Source organism: Hylobates moloch, unplaced genomic scaffold (genome assembly GCF_009828535.3).
Source record: "Hylobates moloch isolate HMO894 unplaced genomic scaffold, HMol_V3 SCAFFOLD_18, whole genome shotgun sequence".
NCBI classification, from domain to species: domain Eukaryota; kingdom Metazoa; phylum Chordata; class Mammalia; order Primates; family Hylobatidae; genus Hylobates; species Hylobates moloch.
Genome location: NW_026652293.1, coordinates 60,076,676 through 60,100,736, shown reverse-complemented (window position 1 = coordinate 60,100,736; position 24,061 = coordinate 60,076,676). Strand labels below are relative to the sequence as shown.

General features: G+C 34.5%; 1 protein-coding gene across 21 annotated transcripts in view; it reads left to right on the top strand.

The window, feature by feature from the left end:
* Window positions 1-24,061, top strand: part of CDC42BPA (CDC42 binding protein kinase alpha) — a 320,366-nt gene that overhangs the window by 184,631 nt on the left and 111,674 nt on the right. For 19 of the 21 annotated variants that reach the window (XR_009210848.1, XR_009210849.1, XR_009210847.1 and 16 more), the window contains exons 12-15: window positions 600-733; window positions 7,594-7,836; window positions 8,093-8,203; window positions 19,888-20,135. Coding sequence is in view for 16 of the 21 variants with exons in the window: in XM_032137141.2 (XP_031993032.1) it covers window positions 600-733; window positions 7,594-7,836; window positions 8,093-8,203; window positions 19,888-20,135 (736 nt within the window). In the remaining 5 variants the exon portion in view is untranslated. The remainder of the gene's footprint in view (window positions 1-599; window positions 734-7,593; window positions 7,837-8,092; window positions 8,204-19,887; window positions 20,136-24,061) is intronic. The other 2 variants (XM_058430788.1, XM_032137147.2) reach the window with 1 other exon arrangement.

Sequence of the window (24,061 nt, the reverse complement as noted above, 5' to 3'; positions counted from 1 at the left end):
GATACACATTTTGCTATGTGACTGTAGGCACATTATTCAGCTCCCTGAGTTTCTTCATCTGAAAAATAGAAGAATTGACTTAGATCAGGAGTTTTTCAGATATTTGTTCTTTAGAAATCAGAGTTTATTCTTCAGATAAACAGTGGTGAAACTAGACTGGGTGATTTGGAACCACCCTGTTAGAATCAAAACCGTCTTACACAGTAATTTGACTAACATCAGCACTAGGATGCTTACCAACACTGCGGTAAAACTTGCCATTTTTTTGTTGTTGTTGTTGGTTGGTTTTGTTGTTGCTTGTTAGTTTTAAATTTTTAATTGGTCCGAAGGTGCTTTTTTTTGGAAGCGTGTTTTTTTTTTTTCCTAATGAGTATGTAAGGCATTTTTGCACATCTTCACAATGGCATATGCCATTCACCATCTTTACAGTGAACTGATATGCATTTAATTTGTCAAGAGTCATACTGGTATACACTGTCAGTAGACCTAACACTAAATTCAAAATACTGATTTAAAAAAAAATTTTAGTTGTTTTTACCTTAGGTTCAATCATTTGCTTTTATACAAATATTAAAAGAAACATTGTCTTTTGTTTTTAGAATCAAGTCATTTGGAACAGCAACTTGAAGAAGCTAATGCTGTGAGGCAAGAACTAGATGATGCTTTTAGACAAATCAAGGCTTATGAAAAACAGATCAAAACGTTACAACAAGAAAGGGAAGATCTAAATAAGGTAAAATATGTGACTAGATCATTAAAGTTTTTACTCTGTTTTGAATCTTGTATAATAAGAATACTGAAAGCATTCATAATGAATTACAATAATACATAGTATATTTTATCTTTTTAAAAGTTGGTCTAAAAATTTAAGGATTATTTTGATGTATGTTTGATTAGTATCTAGTAATTAAGAAACTTAAATTGTTGAAGCTTGAAAGTTCAGAATCTTTTGTTCTTTTAGAAAGTTAATAGTCAAAGGACTAGATTGAAAGTGAATGTTATTGAAAAAGAAACATGAAGAAATAAGAAAATAGTAGAAACAGTTTAGCATCTATAGAAAAAATTTAAAATACAGGCATATTTTCATTATAACTTGCTATGAACATTCTTAAAATATTATAATTTAAAATTTCTTTGGTGATTTAAATGTCAGTTTTTATCTTTCAAAGCAGCAGGGGTAAATAAGCTAAAGTCATTTTCATAAGAACTTTGTGAAACATGTAAACATTATTTTAAACATCAGGAAAATTTATTGATAGCTAAGACTCCGTAACACAGCCCAATAGGGTAAATAATATTCAAGCACTAGAGAAAATGCTTTTCTTGAACCACATGCTGCTAAGCACTGTGACTTTCATTAACAAATAGAAAAATGTTGGGACTAATACTAGCCATTGCAAACAAGAAATCAGTAGTTTATGGCATAGCATAAGTTGTATTCAATGATGTAATATATTAATATAATGCACTGATAATATAGAATGAATGAAGTCTTCCTGGGGAAGATTTGAAAGTCTTGGTGCCAGGAAAGAAATGGAGGGAATTAAAAATAAAACAAACAACCTTTAGCTGATGAAACTAATCAAAAGGACTAAAAGAGAACACTATTAAAGGATAGATTGAGATAGACCAGTACATTTTTACTTTCTGCTTAATGCAGTTTCAACCAATTTTTTGTATAGGTCCATTTAAATTCATTGCCAATTTAATAATATTTGTCATTTAAAACAGTTAGTGTTCTATTCGCTTTAATAATATTATAGTAATATTAATGGTTTACCATTTTTATTGGTAGGATTACTCAGCCAAATTTAGTTAACATAATCGACGTTATGCTTCCTGCTTTCTCCTCTTGAGAGAGTTCCTTGGAAATCTAAAGAGAAGGATCTTGGATTCTTTCTCTAACCCTTTGGAAAGAGGATGAAAATCGGATAGCTAGATTTATAGTGATAGATAGTCACCAATTTTTAATGTTTTAGTATTAAAAATCCTTTTCATATATTTTGAGAAGACGATAGTGCTGATGAAAAGAAGCAGATTATACCAATAAAGGACTTTGAGTGATTTGCTTAATATCCTATAGGCAGTAGAAAATGATTTTTCTCCACATTCCTTGCCAACACTTGTTATCCTTTGTCTTTTAAAAAAAATAGCTATTCCAATAGATGTGAAGTGACAGCTCATTATGGTTTTGATTTTTACTTCTCTTATGACTAGTGATGTTGAATACTTTTTCATATACCTATTGGCCATTTGTATGTCGTCTTAGAGAAATGTCCACTGAGGTCCTTTGCCTGTTTTTGATTGGATTAGCAAATATTCTGATTTTTTATAATGCCAAACTGTTTTCTAGTATACCAACTTCCATTTCCACAAGTAGTGTATAGGAGTTTCTGTGTTCATATTTCCAGATTTATTACTTTTTGCCAATCTAGTCTAAATTGAGATTTTAGGTTTTAGAAAATGTTTGGTTGTGGTCTTAATTTTGCATTTCTCTAATTACTAATGAGGTCAAGTATCTTCACATGGGTCTATTGTCATTTACATTTCTTTTGTGAAATGCTTCTTAATATCTTTTGTATATTTTTCTGTTGGGTTGTTTTTTTCTTACTGGTTATAAGAATTCTTGGAAATATTTGGACATTCTAATCTTTTGTGAGTTATATGTGTTACAAATATCTCTCAGTGGCTTATCTTTTTGCTTTTAGGAATCTTTTTATTAAAAAAAGTTCTTAGGTTTGTTGTGGCCGGATTTATCAATATTTTTATGGTTAGTGTATTTACTGTCTTGTATAACAAATCTGAGATTTAAAAAAATTCTCCTAAATTTTTGTCTTAAAGTTTTAAAATTTTAGGGTCTGTATCTCAGCTATTTTTTCAAAACTGTGAAGATGGAATTTTGATTAAAATAGCATTTAATCAGCTGGGCATGATGACTTATGCTTATAATCCTGGCACTTTTCAGAGGCTGAGGCAGGAGGATCACTTGAGTCCAGGAGTTTGAGACCAGCCTAGGCAACAATAGAATGAGACCCAGTCTCTACAAAAAATTAAAAAATTAGCTGGGTGGTACACACCTGTCATCCCAGCTGCTCAGGATGCTGAGGCAGGAGGTTCACTTGAGCCTGGTAGATTGAGGCTGCGGTGAGCCATGATCATGTCACTACACTCCAGCCTGAGCAACAGAGCAAGACCCTATCTCAGGGGAAAAAAAATGCACTGAATTTATAGGTCAATTTAGGGAGAATTAACATCATTACAATATTGTCTTTAAGTTCTTAACTATCTATATTTATTATTATTTTTCTGAATATACACACAGATTTCCAGAATAGAACGGATTGTTATTACTTACATACAGCAAAGAATAACTACATGGCTCCCTTCTGTGCCAAGTCTTACCCCAAGAGAAATACCTTGAGAGCTGGCAGGATAAAACCCTACCCATAAGAAGTCTGTATTGTAAATGAGGAGCCGTGAAAACATTTATGCAGGTGTTTATATAGAGGAAAGAAGCAACTGCCTCCTGCTTTCTCCTATTCTGAGAGAGTTCTTTGGAAATCTAAAGAGAAAGATCTTGGGTTCTTTCTCTAACCCTTTGGAATATAGATAAATATTTCCTCTGGAAATATAAGCCCAGAGTCTCCTGCTCCATCAAAGGAAGCACCCTTGGTCCAGGCTCATACTCTCTCCCACCTCACCTTGAAATGTAAACACATAACCTCCAGAAGGTAAATCTCTTAGTTTTCTCACTACTAAATCAGTTATAAGTTACTTTTTGAAACTTTCATTTAGCCCAGGTTTTGGTAAAATTTGTTCAGAAGGGACCAGCTGCAAAAACAAAAGTTTCTCTGCATTCCTGAAGTCTTTTTATTTGTAAACATGATATCTCTCCATATATTTAAAGTTCTTTTAAAATGTTCTTCCATAAAATTTCATACAGAAAAGACTTTCATTTCTTTTCTTGTTTCACTGTATTAGCTAGAACCTCAGTACATTGTTGACTAGAAATGATAATAGCAGGCATCCCCATCTTGTTCCCTGATTTTAAAGAAATTGCTTCTGATATTTCATCACTAATAATGTTTCCTGTAAGTTTTTAATAAATAATTTTTATCAGGTTAAAGAAGTTACCCTCTATTCCTATTTTGTTAATAGCTTTTTATTTAGAATGGGTATTGACTTTATTAAATGTGCCCTTCTGTGCTCTGTTGATATGATTATATGATTCTTGTCTTTTAATAAGTTGGTGTGGTGAACCAACAATATTTTTCTAATATTAAGCCACTGTTACATTTCTGGGTGAAGCCCAAATTTCTTATAATACTGTGATAGTATAGATAACATTTATGTAGCAAATATCTGTTCTAATAACACTGTTCTGAATGCTTTGCATATATTAAATTATTTAATCTCCATCACAGCCCCATGAGTTCGGTGTTATTCTCATTTTATGAATGGTGAGACCAATCACAGAGAAGTTAGTTCACTTGCTCAAGGTCATAGAAATAGAAAGTGGTGGAGCTAGATTTTCAGCACAAGGAGTTTAGCTCCAGACTTCGTGCATATCTACTTTATATGTCACTGGAACTGATTTACTAATTTTTAAAAACGATTTTCACATTTGTTTTTATAAGTGAGATTGGTGTGTTATTTTTTTTCCTCTTTTCTTTTTTTTGATATTCAGATTATACAGGTCTCATAGAAAGAGTTGAATTGCATTGCTTCTTTTTCTCATGGACCAATGAGTTATTTATAAGTGTCTTTTAAAATTTTCAGTGTATGGAGTTTTATCTTTTTTGTTGACTTCAATTTAGTTGCAGTGTCATTACAGAACTTGCTGTATGTGGTATCTCTGTTCTTTGAAATCTACTGAGACTTGCTTCATGGCGTAGCCTGTTCCATTCAATATGTGTTCTTGAAAATTGTGTTCCAATTTAGAGAGCAAGCTTCTGTGTATGAAGCTTTTCAGATCGTCTTTATATTCACTATTTTTTTTGCCTACTTGGTTTATCTGTTAATGACTAAGAAATTAAAATTTTTCATTATAGTGATGTTTACCAATTTTTCTCTGAAGTTCTAACAGTTTCTTTTTAATGATTTTGAGACTCTCTTATAGAATGCACAAAAGTTTAGTATAGTATTTCTTCTTAGTGTATTGAATTTTGTCATTATGTAGTGATATTCCTTATCCTCAGTAATACTTTTTCTACTGAAGTCAAGATTTCATTTCATAATCCAATATAATAGATGGCCTTTAACTGGTTACTAATGTATATGGATGTGTTTCTACTATCTTTTGTTTTCTGTTTGTCATGATTTTTGCATGCTGCTTTTTATTTCCTTTCTTCCCTTCTCAAAAGTTTTTAACTGTGGTAAAATATGTATAACATAAAATTACCATCTAAATTTTCAAGTGCACAGTTAAGTAATGTCAAGTATATTTACATTGTTGTGCAGCAGTCTCCAGAACTCTTTGTTTGCAAAATCATTTATGTCTTCTTCACTGAAATTTGTTGTTGTTGTTGTTGACATTTTAGTTTACTCTCTAGTCTTTTGGTGGTTACTCTTGGCTTCTACCATGTGTATTAACCAAGTTTAAGTTAAATATCTTAAAACTATTTCCCACAAACAATTTAAAGACGTTTAATTTTACAGATTGAGTATCCCTTATCTGAAATGCTTGGGACCAGCATTTGGATTTTGGAATATTTGCATTATACCAGTTGAGTATTTCTAACCCGAAAATCCAAAATCTGAAATGCTCCAGTGAGCATTTCCTTTGAACATCATGTTGGCACTCAAAATGTTTTGGATTTTGAAACATTTCAGATTGCAATTTTTTTGGATTAGGGATATTCAAGCTGTATTACCTCTTTACAACTTTCTTTATGTGTTGTTACTGGCCAGTATTTTAGCTGTATCTTTTGTTTACTGTACAAAGTTAACATTTTTATAGTATAATCTTATATACACATTTGTTTACATTCAAATTCATGTTAACCATTTTATTAGCTCTTCATTTCTCTTGCATTAGATCTCTAAAATCTTTTTTTTTTTTTCCTGAAATAAAGCTTTACTGGTTCCTTTAGTGCAGATCTGATGATGGTAAGCTCTGTCAGTTCTGTTTATATGAAGCCTCAGACTTGAAAAGTAATTTTTTGGGTATATAATTTTAATTATCTTCTCATATCTTTGAAAATATTTTACCCTGTTTCTGTTGCTGTTGTTACTTCTTCAGTGTCTGTTCTTAGTCTAATTTTCCTCCTCCCCGCCTTATTTGAGGATGAGGAATGGGTGATTTGTCTTTTTTTCCCTCTGATTTCTTTATGGTCTTTTATTTCTCTTTGGTATTGCCCAGTGTCATTTTTTGAACACTTCTGGTTTGGATTTTTTAAATTTTTTCTTGATTCATAAATGTAGAGCTTCCTGTGGTGATGGATGAATGTCTTTAATTTTAACATTCATATTTTTTATTTCCTTTTTCTTTTTTTTTTTTTTTTGAGGTGGAGTCTCACTGTATTTCCCAAGCTAGCGTGCAATGGAGTGATCTCAGCTCCCTGCAGCCTCAGCCTCCCAGGCTCAAGTCATCTTCCCGCCTTGGTAGCTAGGACTATAGGCGCATACCATCATACCTGGCCATTTTTTTTTTTTGCATTGTTATTTTTTCATAGAGATAAGGTCTCACAATGTCACCTAGGCTGATCTTGAACTCCTTGGCTCAAGCAATCCTCCTGCCTCAGCCTCCTAAAGTGCTGGGATTATAGATGAGAGCAACTGTGCCTGGCCTTATGTTTTCTATTTCTAAATGTTCCATACAATTCTTCTATAAATCTGCTTGGTCATTTTTAATAGCCTTTTGTCATTTTTTCATTTTTATTATTTCATCTTTTATTCCTTTAAACATTTCATATGTAGCAATTTTGTGTTGATATCTAATTATTTTAATTCCAAGATACCTTTGATGTTTATTTTGTTGTTTGATTGTGGTGCTTTGTTCTTTGAGTATTTTGGAATCTGTGGTTGTGAGCTCACTCTTGTTTGTTCTTAATATGTGAAAAATTCAGATTTCATTGCAGTTCTTTTCCCCAAAGAAAATTTGCATTTCCTTTTGCTGGGAGGCAGGTAGTGGTACTGCCCTGAGTCCACTTTAGCTCTCCTCTAAGTTTCTCACTTCAATTAGGGAGTCTCCGGTGTAGTTTCTATCTCCTCGCTTCTGGCTTGAGGCGTAGCCTCCACGTCACGGGCAACGCTTGTTTTTTATGAAAACAACCTCACAAATATTTATTAAATTTCACAAATATTTATTTTGACCATCATATCGTTTATTCCTAAATATTTTCCTCATTTCTGGAAACTAAGGTACTATAAGGTTAAATGAGCAGCTCCCGTGCATTTACTATATTAGCATAAGGAATTGAGACTATATCAGGACACCATGCCATTAATATCTGTTCAGAAGTAGTTTATTTCTTTTAATTTGTCCTAAGGTGAATAATTTTGGCTCTTGACTTAATAATAGCTATTCTGATGGCCAAATTTGGTCTCTAGGTTGCAGAATTGGTAACTTATATTCTTTTTACAAAACTGTAGGAACTAGTCCAGGCTAGTGAGCGATTAAAAAACCAATCCAAAGAGCTGAAAGACGCACACTGTCAGAGGAAACTGGCCATGCAGGAATTCATGGAGATCAATGAGCGGCTAACAGAATTGCACACCCAAAAACAGAAACTTGCTCGCCATGTCCGAGATAAGGAAGAAGAGGTGGACCTGGTGATGCAAAAAGTTGAAAGCTTAAGGCAAGAACTGCGCAGAACAGAAAGAGCCAAAAAAGAGGTTAGTAGTCAGGCAAATTTTGTAGTGCCCATGGGATAGTGATTAAAGCTGCTTTTTGAGACTAGTAATACCATATATAATTTTTTCTTTAATATTTTTAAAGTTATTTTTATAGTTTGTTAATATTATTTAATATGGATTTAAACATTTGAATTATCTTCCTGTTACAAGGTAAATTCTCATTGGGATAAATGTTTTGTTTGGAAAAAAATTATAACCATGAATTTTTTCATGCTTTTTTCATTCTGTTTTAAAGCTGGAAGTTCATACAGAAGCTCTAGCTGCTGAAGCATCTAAAGACAGGAAACTTCGTGAACAGAGTGAGCACTATTCCAAGCAACTGGAAAATGAATTGGAGGGACTGAAGGTATCTTTTGACTTCACATTTATGAAGCTTAATTTTCTTCTCTTTAGACTTGTTAGGAGTGTTAGCTTATATACTGTATTCAGTGTGCAGTGAAAACTAGCCATTCTTCAAACCTAGTATTCATAATTCTCGTTCTTACCAGTAGGAAACTAATACAGATTTCTTAATTATGCTGAAGAAAATGGAGGACTATGTTTAGTGGGAAATATGAATCTATCAGGAAGAAGTTAGAATGTTTATGAAGGACTGCCTACCTACACAAGATGTACTGGTAATCTGCATGAGAGTCATGGTTAGATATCCAGACCCTCTATATATCTCATAAATGACTCAGGAGAAGCTCAGGGGTAGCTTTGCAGACACTTGTGTTTGTTAGGATAAGATGATAATGGGCATAGTCTAAAACATCTCAGCAGAAGGTGCTTTGCAAGGGAAATCCTTGAGCCATTCTGGAGTCAGACTACCTATTCTTAACTTCTTGCTTTCACCAGTTACTTGCTGTGTAACGTGTAACATTGGACAGAACATTATGGGGCTGGGCACAGTGGCTCATGCCTGTAATCCCAACACTTTGGGAGGCCAGGATGGGCAGATCACCTGAGGTCAGGAGTTCGAGACCAGCCTGACCAACATGGCAAAACCCCATCTCTACTAAAAATACAAAATTAGCCAGGCGTGGTGCGCATGCCTGTAATCCCAGCTACTCAGGAGGCCAAGGCAGGAGAATTGCTTGAACCCGGGAGGCGGAGGTTGCAGTGAGTCTAGGTCTCACCATTGCACTCCAGCCTGGGCAAGAGCGAAACTCCGTCTTAAACAAAACAAAACAAAACAACATTTAACCTCATTATACTTTAATTTTCTCATCTATAAAACTATTTCATGTCAAAAGTACATACATACATTTGTAAGCTGACACATTAAAAGTGTTCAGTAACTGTTAGTGTAATAGTATTATGTATATTACAGTGAGTGAATTAAGATCAAATTGACGTGATATTTTTACCATACTAAGTAATAGTCTGAATGTGGTATCTGCCTTTTATCTTTTTTGACTCAAAACTTTTTCCATCCTGTTTCCTCTGCTATATCTGTCAGCCCCTATTTCACCTACTTCTTTTAGGACCATGCTTAGTCTAGTGTCTAATTATCCATAACATGTAAGAATCATACTCCTTAAAATCTACATATTCCTTCTGTACTGCTTCTTGGAATTCTGTTAATACCTGTAGCTTAGCTCTTATTGTAATTATTTATTTGCAGATCTGTATATTTCCAACTAAACCATGACCTAGCTTATTGAAAACACAGACAGATATATTGTTAATTTGGCCCTGGCAAAGGACCAGATATTTAACTGTTAAGTTATGAATGAATCATGTGGTAGAATTGGTCAGAACTTACTTTTTCTGACAATTGAATTTCAGTGGTTGCATGTCAAATTCCTTTGCTGTAAATAGAAATATAAACTCTTGATTTTATTCTTGTTTTTGTTTTGGGAGTTTGTTTTAGTTCATCATGAATTCATAGTCCTGGTTAGCTTTACGAAATAGAGATGTGTCTTCTATATACACCTGTACCTCTAGAGCAGGATTAGTATATAGAAGTAATTACATCACCATCCCAGATACTTTTCAGTCAGGGCCTGCTTTGTTTCCAGCACTATTCTAGGTGCTTTGGATGATAAGAATAATAAAGTACAAACTGGAAGAAATCTTAGGCATTATTTTTATTTGAGAAAATTGAGGCTCAGGAGAGTTAAATATTTTATAGTCATAAGCGATAGAGTACAGTGTAAACCCAGGTTTTCTAGCTTTCATTCACATGTTTTATCTAATAGTTTGCTTTTTATTTTTTTCTACAATAAACATTACTTCATTGGAAACTCTGTATCATGTTTACCTACTTGCCAAACACATCTCTGTGTCATTTAGAAATTTGAGATAATATAACATCTACCTAGTAAATAAGTTAATGCATTTAACATGTATAGGCCAGAACCTGGCACATAGTAAAGGGTTAAAACATATTTTGGCCCTTTTAAAGATTGTAGGAATCTTCCCTTCATTGAGAATACTTTTGACAGACTTAAAGAGAGAAATAGCCCTCCAAAAAGAGTTAAAGACTTCAGTATCTCACTTCCAATAATGGATAGAACATATACACACAAGATCAATAAGGATATTGAGGTCGTGAACACCACTATAACCAACTAGACCTAACAGATACAGAGTCAGCCCTTCATATCCATGAGTTCTGCATTTGTGGATTCAACCAACCATGGATCAAAAATATTTGGAGGAAGAAAATTAGATGGGTGCATTTGTACTGAACATGTACAGATGATTTTTCTTGTCATTATTCCAAATGTAAAACCTACTTATATAGCATTTATATCACATTAGGTATTGTAAGTACAGATCGTGATGTTTTGATCAATCACAGACTGCATATACACAACAATGGTCCTGTAAGATTATAACAGAGTTGGAAAAATTCTTATCATCTAGTAACGTCTTGATTATCTTGACCCTGTGTAAACCCTATATTAATGTATGTGTTTGTGTCTTAATTTTTAACAAAAACGTTTCAAAAGTAAAACAAATAAAAATTTTACAAACAGAAAAAACCTTATAGAAAATTGATATAAAGAAAGATAGCCAGGTGTGGTGGCTCATGCCTGTAATCCCAGCACTTTGGGAGGCTGAGGTAGGTGGATCACTTGAGGCCAGGAGTTCAAGACCAGCCTGGCCAACATGGTGAAACCCCGTCTCTACTAAAAATACAAAAATTAGCTGAGCGTGGTGGCGCGTGCCTGTAATCCCAGCTGCTCTGGTGGCTGAGGCACGAGAATCACCTGGACCTGGGAGGCAGAGATTGCAGTAAGCTGAGATTGAGCCACTGTACTCCAGCCTGGATGACAGACTGAGACTCTGTCTCAAAAAAAAAGATACATTTTTGTACATCTGTACAATGTGTTTGTGTTTTAAGTGTTACTACAGAAAAGTTCAGAAAGTTTTAAAATAGTAAATAGCTTATAAAGGTATAGTAAGCCAAGTTTATTATTGGATAAATAAAATTTTAAAAATAGTGTATCCTAAGTATAAAGTGTTTATCAGGTCTCCAGTAGTGTACAGTAATGTCCTAGGCCTTCATGTTCACTCACCAGTCACTAACTCATCCAGGCCAACTTCCAGTCCTGTAAGTTCCATTCATAATGCTCTACATGACATACCATTTTTTATTTTTTATGCCATACTTTTATACCATATTTATATGTGACATACCATTTTTTATCTTTTATATGATATTTTTACTGTATCTTTTCTATATTTAGAGACACAGGTGTTTACTATTGTGTTGCAGTTCCCTGCAGTATTCAGGACAGTACCATACTGTACAGGTTTGTAACCTGAGAGCAATAGGCTATACCCTATATCCTAGGTGTGTAGTAGGCTGTACCATCTAGGTTTGTGGAAGTACAATTTATGTTCACACAAGGACAAAATCACCTAATGAGATGTATTTCTCAGAATATATCCCTGTCGTTTAGCAATATGTGACTGTAATCTAGAGGTGATTTAAAGTATGTGGGAGGATGTGTGTAGGTTGTATGCAAACACTGTACCATTTTATATATGAGACTTGAGCATCCATGGATTTTAGGTATTCAAGTGGGGTCCTGGAACCAGTGCCCTATGGATACTGAGAGACAACCATGTATAGAACTTTTCACCCAACAACAGCAAAATACACATTCTTTTAAAGTACACATGGCAGATTCTCCAGGATAGACCATATGTTAGGCCAAAAAACATTTTAGTAAATGGAAGAAGATTGAAGTCGTATAAGGTCTCATCTCCAACCACAGTGGAATTACAAAACTTGGAATGTTCAAAAATATGTTGAAATTAATGAACACACTCTTAAGCAACCATAGGTCAAAGAATAAATCACCAGAGAAATTAGAAAATACATGAATGAAAATGAAAATACAATACACCAGAACTTACAGGATGCCATAAAGGCAGTGCTCAAGAGAGAAATTTATAGCTGTAAATGCCTGTATTAAAAAGAAGGACTAAAAGGGAAGAAGGTAAAAATCAATAACCTAACTTTATACCTTAAGGTACTAGAAAAAGAAGAGCAAACTGAATCCAAAGATAGCAGAAGGAATGAAATAATAAAGATTAGAGCACAGCTAAATAAAATAAAGGCTAGAAAATAATAGAATCAATAAAACAAAAAGTTAGTTGGTTAGAAGTCAACAAAATTGACAAACCTTTAATTAGACTAACCCATTCCCAATAAAAAGAGCTAAAGAGAGAGAGAGAGACACTGCAAATAACTAAAACCAGAAGTATAAGGGAAAATTTTATTACTGACCAACAGAAAACAAAAGAATTATAAGAGGAACAACTGTATGCCAACAGAGTAGATAACCTAGATGAAATGGACAAGTTCTTAGAAGGGTACAAATAACCCAGTATGACTCATGGCAAAATAGAAAATCTCTGCAGACCTATAAGAAGTAAAGACATTGAATCAGTAATCAAAAACCTTCTGACGGACCCTCCCGCACTCCACAATCCCACTGCAGCGGCTTGTTAAAAAAAAAACTCCAAGACCACACCACTTCACTAGTGAATTGAACCAAACACTTAAAGAAAAAGTAACACCAATCCTTCCCAAACTCTTTTTTGAGACGGCACCTGTCGTCCCAGCTACTCCGGGAGCTGAGGTAGAAGGATCACCTGAGACTTCGGAGGTCGCGACTTCAGTGAGCCATGATTGGGCCACTGCACTCCAGCCTGGGTGACAGAGTGAGACCCTGTCTCAAAAAGAAAGGAACTTGAGACTTGAGCTTAAAATAAATTCACCCAAGTTCCAGGCTGCAAGATCAACACACAGCAGTCAGTTGTGTTTCTATAAGCCAGCAACAAACAATCTGCAAAGAATGTTAAGAAAGCAATTCCATTTAACAATTGCACCTAAAACTATTCACAATAGCAAAGACTTGGAACCAACCCAAATGTCCAACAACGATAGACTGGATGAAGAAAATGTGGCACATATACACCATGGAATACTATGCAGCCATAAAAAATGATGAGTTCATGTCCTTTGTAGGGACATGGATGAAACTGGAAACCATCATTCTCAGTAAACTATCGCAAGGACAAAAAACCAAACACTGCGTGTTCTCACTCATAGGTGGGAATTGAACAATGAGAACTCATGGACACAGGAAGGGGAACATCACACTCTGGGGACTGTTGTGGGTTGGGGGGAGGGGGGAGGGACAGCATTAGGAGATATACCTAATGCTAAATGACGAGTTAATGGGTGCAGCAAACCAACACGGCACATGGATACATATGTAACAAACCTGCACGTTGTGCACATGTACCCTAAAACCTAACGTATAATAATAAATAATAATATAATAATAAAAGTGTCATCAGATAATTCTAAAAAAAAAAAAAGAATAAAATCCCTTGGAACACATTTAACCAACTAAAAATGACAAAACATTGCCGAAAGGAATTAAAGAAGATCTAAATAAATGGAAAGACATTTCATGTTCATGAATAGTGGGATTTAATATTGTTAAGATGCAGTACTACTAGCTAAAGTTATGTACAGCTTCAACTCAGTCCCTATCAAAATTCAAAGTCTTTTTTGCAGAAATAAAAAGCTGATCCTCAAATTCATATGGAATTGCAAAGGACCTGGACAGCCAAAACAATCATAAAAAAAGGACAAAGTTGGAGGACTCATACTTCAGAACTTACTACAAAGTTACAGTAATCAAAACAGTGTGGTACTGTCATAAGAATAGACGTACAGACCAATAAAATACAGTTAAGAATACAGAAATAAATGCATGTATCCAGGGCCAATAAATTTTTGACAAATGTACTAAGTCCATTCAATGGGGAAAGAATAGTTTCTACAGATGTTTTGGGACAACTGAATATTAACCTACAAAATAATGAAATTGGTCACCTGCATCACACCAGTTATACAAATTAACTCAAATTGGATCAGCAACTGAAATCTTGTAGCTACAACTATAAAACTCTCATAAAACCTTGGATTTGATGATGGATTCTTAGAAATAATACTGGAAGAAGAATTAACACCAATCCTTCTCAAACTCTTGTTAAAATAGAAGAGGAGGAAACACTTCCTAACTTTCTGTGAAGCTGGCATTACCCTGAATACCAAAGCCAGACCAAAAAAATCACAAAATTACAGACCAATATTTCTTATTAATACAGATGCATAAATAACAAAAAAATTTATAAATTGGGCTTTATCAAAATTAAAACTTAATGTGTATGGTATCAAAGGACATAAGAAAGTAAAAAGACAGCTTAAGGAATGCAAGAAAATATTTGCAAATCATGTATGTGATAACAATTTAATATCCAGATTATATAAAGAACTCTACAGCTCTACAACAGAAAGACAGCTCAATCAAAAAATGGGCAAAAGACTTAAATAGACATTTCTCCAGAGAAGATATATATAAATGGCCAATAAGCAAATTAAAAAATGCTGAACATTGCTAATCACTCTAGGGGAATGCAAATTAAAGCCAAAATGAGATACCACTTCATATGTACTGGGATAGCTAAAATTAAAAAGAAAGAAAAAAGAAAGTGGGTCTTAACAAGAAGGTAGAGAATTGAAACGCTTATATGTTGCTAATGAAAGTATAAAATAATGTAGCCACTTTTGAAAACAATGTGGTGGTTCCTCAAAAAGTCAAACAGAACTACCACATGAACCAGCCATTCCACTCCTAGGTATATACCCAAAATATTTGAACATAGGAACTCTAATAGATACTTTACACAAGTGTTTATTTAAGTATTATTACAGTAGCCAAAAGGTGGAAACAATCCAAGTGTTCATCAACAGATGGATAAAGGAAATGTGGTATATAAATACAATGGAGTATCATTTATCTGCGAAAAGGAATGAAGTCATGATACATACTACAACGTTGCTGAATCTCGAAAACGTACTAAGTAAAAGAAGCCAGACACAACAGGACAAATACTATATGATTCCACTTATATGAAATATTTAGAATAGGCAAATTCAGGCCCGATGCAGTGGCCCATGACTGTAATCCCAGCACTTTGGGAGGCCAAGGCAGGAGGATTACTTGAGCCCAGGAGTTCAAAACCAGCCTGGGCAACAGAGTGAGACCCCATCTCTACAGAAAATTAAGAAATTAGCTGGGCACAGTGGTAGATGCCTGTAGTCCTAGCTACTCGGGAGGCTGAGGTGGGAGGATTGCTTGAGCCCAGGAGGTCGAGGCTACAGTGAGTCATGATTGTGCCACTGCACTCCAGCCTGGACAACAGAGTGAGACCCTGTCTCTAAAAAAAATAAAATAAAATAGGCAAATTCATAGATACAAAGTAGAATAGAGGTTACCAGGGTTTGCGTGGAGTGGGGAACAGGGAGCTAATTCTTAATGGTTACAGAATTTTTTGTTGAAATGATGAAAAAATTTTGGAAATAGATACTGGTGATACTTATACAACATTTCAAATGTAATTAATGCCATTGAATTATACATGTAAAATGGTTAAAATGGAAAATTTTGTTGTATGTTGTTTTACCACTTAAAAACTATTAATGCAGTATAACAAGATAATTGAATTTTACACTTTTAAATGAGCGATTTCTATGATATGTGAATTATATTTCAATAAAAACAATTTTTAAGGAAAACTTTTAAGTTGTTACATATGATGCTGTGATGCTACTAGAGGTATTTTTTTTTCTCTATTGTGTTAGTTTGTTGGGGATGCTGTTGCAAAGTACCACACACTGGGTGGCTTAAAACACAGAAGTGTCTCAGTTCTGGAAGCTAGAAGTTCAAAATCAAGATATTGGTACGGTTGGCTTCTGGTGGCATGCTGACAGTCTTTGGCATTGCTTGGCTTGTAAGATACATCACCCTGATCTCTGCTTTCATGTTCACATGGAGTTCTCCCTGTGTGTCTGTGTCCAGATTTCTCCTTTTATAAGGATGCAGTCTTAATGAATTAGGGGTGTGCCTTACCGTTTCGATTCGATTTACCTCTTAAACCATATTTTAAAATAAAGTTACATTCTGAAGTACTGGTGGTTAGGGCTTCAACATAGATAGGAATTTGAGGGTAACACAGTTCAACCCATACGCTTACATTTTTCGCTTAATAGTGTAATAAGCATTTTTACTTTCATTACTAAATTGTCACAAACATAATTTTAATGATTTTAAGTAGTTCAAGAAGAATTTTCCCCCCAGGTGGGGGGAGGGGGGAGGGACAGCATTAGGAGATATACCTAATGCTAAATGACGAGTTAATGGGTGCAGCACACCAACATGGCACATGGATACATATATAACAAACCTGCACATTGTGCACATGTACCCTAAAACTTAAAGTATAATAATAATAATAAAGAATTTTCACATACCTAGTTATTTCTATTTGTTATTACAAAATTATCACAAACATAATTTTAGTGATTATAAATAATTCAAGAAGACTATCTGCATAACCAGTTTTCTATTGTTACCTTTAAAAATTCTTTGCAGTATTATAATTGCCAAAAACACCTTTATGCACTGCTTTTTCTGTATAATTTTCTTAGAACAGGCACCTAGAAACGAAGTTAGCGATTATTTTAAGGCTAATTTATGTGATAAATCCCACAAATCTTTGCAAATATGAGAGGCAAAAAAAGTTGTACCTCTTTATTCCTTGGTTTGTTAGTGGATTGTTTATTAATCATATTTTCTGTTCATAAATTCTCTATTTGCTAATTTAATTTAGTAGTCAGTGTTTTTCTTACCAATTCATAAAACTCTCTGCAGAGTAAAAATTTTACTTTTTAAAGTATGTTCAGCAACTATTTAACCAATTTATCATGTATCCCTTAATTTTGATCTTGTTTCTTTTTAAAATTATAGAAGATTTGTTGGTTTTTCTCAGTGTTTCTTCTTTTGCTTCAAAGCTTGGCTTGTCCTCCTCCCCTCAGAGTTTTGATAAGTATTTAATTCTGCTTTCTTTTGGATGTTTGTTGGGTCTAAAAATAATTAACTGTGTATTAGGAGTTTGTTTTGCTAAATGGTATGACATGAGATTGATTTTTGTTATTTTACTGCTAACTGGTGATTCCAATTTCATTTATTAATCATTGCCTTACCCAATGACTGAAGATGTGTAATATATTGAATTAAATTATTTCGGGGAGCAGATCTGTCACAGTGATACTTTAGTAAAGAGTTATAATATGTTTTAATATTTGAAAAGTATATTTTCCCATGCACCCCTTGGTATTTTCTTTGATATTTTTACCAGTTTATTCTTATCCACGGAGTAGAAACATGTCTCCATGACCTTCTATCCCCACATTTATAAAGAACTTTTAATTAGAATTATGTGGAAGATAACATGAAAAATATTGAATATGTACATTTAATCTTCCCTTTTAAATACTTTGTTTCAAGACTTGTAGGTTTCTCATATAAATCAGAAATTTCTCACTATTATCCTTCAATTAACAGTGAAATTTTTGTTATGTTTATTGCTTATTTTAATATCTGGAAGTATTGATTTGTGTTTATCTTATGCTATTGCTTTACTCAACTCTGTCAATTCTAACACATTTTACCAGATTTATTTGTATTTTCTGGGTGAACAATTAAATAGAAATGATAAAGATATTATTTTTCTGTACAATATTCATTTTTTTAACTATTTTACATGTTGGTCAGAGAGACAATTTTATATGCTGGTCTGAAATGAATGTTGCATAAGAGTGATAATGGAAGACATCCTTTTTGTTGATATTTCTGAATTTACTCGATGTATCTCTGATGTTTCACCATAAATAGTATTTTGATAGCTCAAAATGGGTACTTTTAAATTAAAAGAATTACTGTATTATTTTTTATGTAATGGTTTTATTGTGGGACTTAGAGTAGTATTTGGAATTATTACTGGATTTTATAAAATGCTATTGGGTAGGGGTACATACTGAGATTATCATTTGGATTTTTAAATACTGAGGTTATCATTTGGATTTTAAAATTTAATCTATTAAAATCATTTTATGACACATTTATTAGTAAGTTTGCTGACATTAAGTTATCTTCAGCGCCTGCAGTAAAACCTATTATTTCTTGGTAGGTTTTTCTTTTTTACAGATGGTTTAATAATATCGTTTGTGTTCTATTTGGCTTTTCACATTCTTATCAATAAGTGATAGGCATCTATAACCATAATTGTTGGTATCTTTGTTAGGTTTTGATTTCAGGGGAATTTTTTTTTTCTTGAAACTTACTGTACATGCTGCTGCCATCCCAACAGTCATCACAATAAACAGAACATCAAACTAAAAGTGTTGTTTTCTTTAAGTAGTTAGAAAAATGCAAAAATAGTATGGGTCAGTGGTAAGTGCCACAGATGTCAATTTAGTCATCATTTTCATAGCGATGCTTAAGAGCAAGAATCTGCCTTGCTCTGGTTCTTCTCAAGTTAAGCAGACTTTTGCATGTTAGGCTGCCTCATAAACCACTGGACGATCTGGATCTGGCACATGAAAAGTATTTTTTCGATAAATGGTTAGTATTGCAGTGGACACGCCAGGGCTGTTTCTCTAGCCCACGTCACTCCCTTTGCTCTTTTTAAATTATATACTTCAAATATGAAGGAGTCAGGGTATTTTTCCTTCTACTTAAAGTCAACTACGCTTACCAGTTTTTATTGCCCTTATGACTGACTTCAAAAAAGAATACAGTGACCTCCAAATCTTGATTCTTTGTTGTCCCTAAACTTAAGTGCATAGGTTCTTTTAGTTTTAAAAGTTTTATTGCAATTGGGGAGACAGATAAGATATAACAAATTAATGACCTTTGGAAAATTACAAAGCTTAGGAAATCTTACAGTCGTAATCTGTAGTCTGTATGTTTCTGTTTACCCTTTAGGCAGTACCTGGAAGAATCTTTGGACTTTACATTTTCTTTTCTTTCTTATTACTGAGAGGATATTTCAGCCTTATTTCTAAAAAGGTAGATTTCATCCCAATTTCTTCTCCTTCTTAATCATACCTAAAAGTGAAGAGACCTACCATTTTTTTTCTAGTGTAGATATGAAGGAGATGTTAGTTTAGACCTTGCCATTTCTCACAGGACTATTGCAGAAGATTCCTGTCTTTATTTTTGTACATTCTACTCTATCATTCCTTTGCCCATTTTAATTTTTTTAAGACACAGATGTCCTTAAAACTTTTTATCAGTTCCTCATCAGATTTAGGATGCAGTTAGATTTTTCTCTCACTCCATACACCAACAATAATTCTAAATAATTAGAAATTTAAATGTAAAGCAAGAAATCATGTAAGTCCCAGCCAAAAATTTGAATAAATATGTAATCTTTGTGTGAAGAAAACTTTTTAAAAATAGCAGCAAAGACAGCCTATTAAGGAATGTAAACTGAGGAAAATATTTGCAATATATGGCAGACAAAAAGTAGACTTAATATAGAATTTTATTTTTGTTAGGATGTACAAAAAATGCAGTTATATGAATACTCATTTATATTACAGAAGTTATTTAAATATTTTATTATTCTTGTAGATGCACTAATCTTTTGTTATTATTTCTATAGCAAAAACAAATTAGTTACTCACCAGGAGTATGCAGCATAGAACATCAGCAAGAGATAACCAAACTAAAGACTGATTTGGAAAAGAAAAGTATCTTTTATGAAGAAGAATTATCTAAAAGAGAAGGAATACATGCAAATGAAATAAAAAATCTTAAGAAAGAACTGCATGATTCAGAAGGTCAGCAACTTGCTCTCAACAAAGAAATTATGATTTTAAAAGACAAATTGGAAAAAACCAGAAGAGAAAGGTAAGAATCACATTATTTACTATACAGTAAATACTTACTGAGTACCTGTTATGTGTCAAGTATTGGAGATACATAGACAATAAACACATCCTAGACCTAAAGGAGACCAAAGTCAGGATTGGCAAATAGAAAATTATAATACAGCATGATAGAAAAGTGAATGGGATGATAAGTATAGGAGCACATATAGGGAAGGCACAAAAGATAACGTTGGTACATCTAGGCTTTCTGAACAAAATTACTTCTAGCTGGGCATGATGGCACACACACACACACACACCTGTAATCTGAGCTACTTAAGAGGCTGAGGCAGGAGGCGTACTTGAGCCAAGGAGTGCAAGCCCAGCCTAGGCAACATAGTAAAACCCTATCTCTACCGGGAAAAAAAAAAAAGAAACGATAAACTTCTAAGCTGAGATATAATTAGTAAGAAAAAAGTAGCTAGGGAGGAGTGTCCAGGGAGAATGTGCTAAGATCTAAAGGAAAAGGGGGACATGCCACATTCAGAAAATGGTAGCTGTTTACTATGACTGAAACATAAATAGATGGGAGCGGTGAGAAATGAAGCTGGAAAGTAAAATAGAGACAAAGTCATGACAGAATACAAGGCATTTGCACATTATCCTCAGGCCATTGAAGGAAGGTGACCTGATTATATTTACATTTTTGAATGACCACTCTTGCTACTGTGCGGAGAGTGAAGTGGGAGGAGCAGGCCGGAGGTAGGAATCCAGCTGCAAGAGATGAGGTGTGGGCCTCAGGTGGTGATAGTGAAGATGGAGAGAAGTGGATGGATTCCGTCTACTGAGAAGATAGAACCTGGAGAACATAATAAGCAGCTGTGAGAAATGAGGGAGCAGGAGAAATTATGAGTTATACTCAGCTTTCTAGATTTCAGGCAACTGAATATATGTTATTGTCATTCTCAGCTTATATTGGAAGCCCGAGTTTATTCAATTTGGTGCATTTATTCATTCAGTAATATTTTTTAACCTACCATGTCTGACACACTGTTGTAGAGACTGGTACAAAAAGACAATAACAATGAAAAAAAATTCCTGTCCCATAGAACTTTGTATAAGTAAAACATAGAATATATTAGATAATGATAAATGCTAAGAACAAAAAATTAACAGGGAATAGGGTCTATGAAGTATTCAAGGGAGGGTTAAATTATATAAATACAGGATGGCCAGGAAAAACTATACTGAGAAGGTGATTGATTTCTCAGTTAAAGATTAAAACAAGAAGAGATGTTTATACAGATGTGTGAGAAGAGCATTCTACATGGAGAAGAATAAGTTTTTTACAAAATAGTGAGGAGGCCATTGTGGCTCAAGTAGAATAAAGGGAAAAGAATAGTAGGGACAAGTGAGAGAGGCAACAGGGGGCCACATCATGTAAAGCCTTGTAAGTCATATTTAGTGGATGCATAGTTTCTTATTCTGAGTAAAACTATTGCAGGGAATTACAGCCATGCATCGCTTAACACTAGGGATATTTTCTGAGAAAGGTATTATGTGATTATATACAAGATTTTTTTTAAAAAGGGTACACCTATATAAGGCACTTACCATGAATGAAGCTTACAGGACTGGAAGTTGCTCTCAATGAGTCACAACTAGAAGGTCTTCAGGGACAGTTACACACATGAAATTACCATTTCCTATGATAACAATGCCTTCTTCGGGAATACTTCCTGAAGGACCTCCCTGAGGTTGTTTTACAGTTAACTTTTAAAAAAATATTAAGTAGAAGCCATATACTCTAAGATAATGATAAGTAGTATAGTATAGTAAATATATAAACCAGTAACATAGTCATTTATTATTAAGTATTATGTACTTACATAATTGTATGTACTATTTTACTGCTGGCAGCACAGTAGGTTTGTTTACACCGACATCACCACATACACGTGAGTAATGCTTTACATTAGTACTTAAAACAGTTATGGTATCACAGGTAATAGGAATTTTTCAACACCACACAGTGTTCCCATAAGATTATAATAAAGTCGAAAATTTTACGCAGTTACGGACTAATGCATTATGGACCAATGGCAGTCCATAGTTGATCAAAATGTCATTATGCATTACATGACTATATTGTAGAATTCTGAGCAGAAAAGTGACAACTGATTTGTGTTTTAACAGGATCACTTTGAATACTAGGTTAAGAGTAGTCTGAATTAGGTAAGAGCAAAAACAATGAGACCACTTAGAAGATGACTGAAGCAATCCAAGCAGAAGATGACAGTGGCTTTGGCCTAGGGTAGTGGCAAAAGGGGTAAGAAGGGTTTGAATTTTAATGATCTTTAAAGGTAAAGATAGCAATGTATTGAGGGACTAGATATGGGATGAGGGAGAAAAAGGAAGACTCAAGGATGATACCAAGGTTTTTGGTCCAAGCAGTTGGGAGAATATATTACTAGAAAGGACCACTACAGGAGAGGCAAGTTTAGGATTGGGAGTGTTATCAAGGGCACATTTTTCCCCCCGACAAGACTCTTTCATAAACAGAGCTCATTTTAAACAGTTACAGTTGAGATGCTTATTAGACATTCAGTTGGAGATGTCAAATAGGCCAATGTATAGACCAGCCTGGATTTAGGGGCGGGAGGTAAAATCCTGAGAATATTTATCACTTCCATGGCATTTAAAGCTCTGAGACTGTATGAAAACACTTAGTGAATGGATATAGATAGAAAACAATTTCCTAGAACTGAGCCTTGGGGTACTGCAATTTTTGGAAGTCGAGAGATGAGGAGGAACCAGCAAAGTGGATAGAGAAAGGGCAGCGAGAATGACAAGATAATAACAGGCAAATTTAGTGTCCTTGTGTTAGCAGCAGCGAATGCATACGCATTTGCAGCAACCTCAATTCTTGCCTCCTCAGAATAAAGAATTAGACGAAGGGGCATAAGACAGGGAGAGACTGAGGCAAGTTTTAGAACAGGAGTGAAAGTTTGTTAAAAAGTTTTGGAACAGGAATAAAAGGAAGCAAAGTACACTTGCAATTGGGCCAAGTGGGTGACTTGAGAGATTCAAGTGCGTGGTTTAACCTTTCACTTAGTGTTTAACCTTTGACTTGGCATACCTCTGTGGGGTTGCATCCCTTCTCTGATTCTTCCCTTGGGGTGGGCTGTCCGTATGCACAGTGACCTGCCAGCACTTGGGAGGCGCTGCATGCACTGTGTGTTTACTGAAGTTGTACACGTGCTCACTTGAGGCATTCTTCCCTGACTGGTGGAGTGCTCCTAGAAGAAGGTCATATGCCACCAGTTAAACTCCACCATTTTGCCTCTTAGTGTGCATGCTTGAGCCCACTTGCCTAATTCCTAAATCTTATTGGGAAGCTGCTGATCACCAGTTTCAGGCATTTCTATCTAGTGGGAGACTGCCTTTTCCTGGCACCAGATGTGACCAATTATTATTTTAGAGAGAAAGTTTAACAGCCACCTGACCATCACCTGATGTGGCCATTCCTGGTTGGGGGTGTGGAGAGAGGGGGTCCCTCCTGTCCTGCTTATGTCTGCCTGACTGCCTACTGTAACACCGGAAACCAAGTGAAGAAAGCATATAAAGTCTTGTCAGTATGTCAAATAAAATGAGTTCTGAATCAAGTGAGATAAGGACTAAATAATGACATTGAGTTTAGCAATATGAAGGTCATTGGTGACTTTGATAAGAACAATTTTAGTGGAAAAGTAGAGGCAAAGTCCCCACAGTAGGATCAAAAGAGACTGGAAGGAGAGCAGTTGGAGGCAGAATATAGAGGTAAAACTATTGTTACTTGGAGTTACCACACAAACAAGCAGTGAAATCAGGTAATAGCTAGAGGAGAAATTATCTCAGAGAAGTTATTTTGCTCTTTGTGTGTGTGTGTGTGTGTGTGTGTGTGTGTGTGTGTGTGTGTGTGTGTGT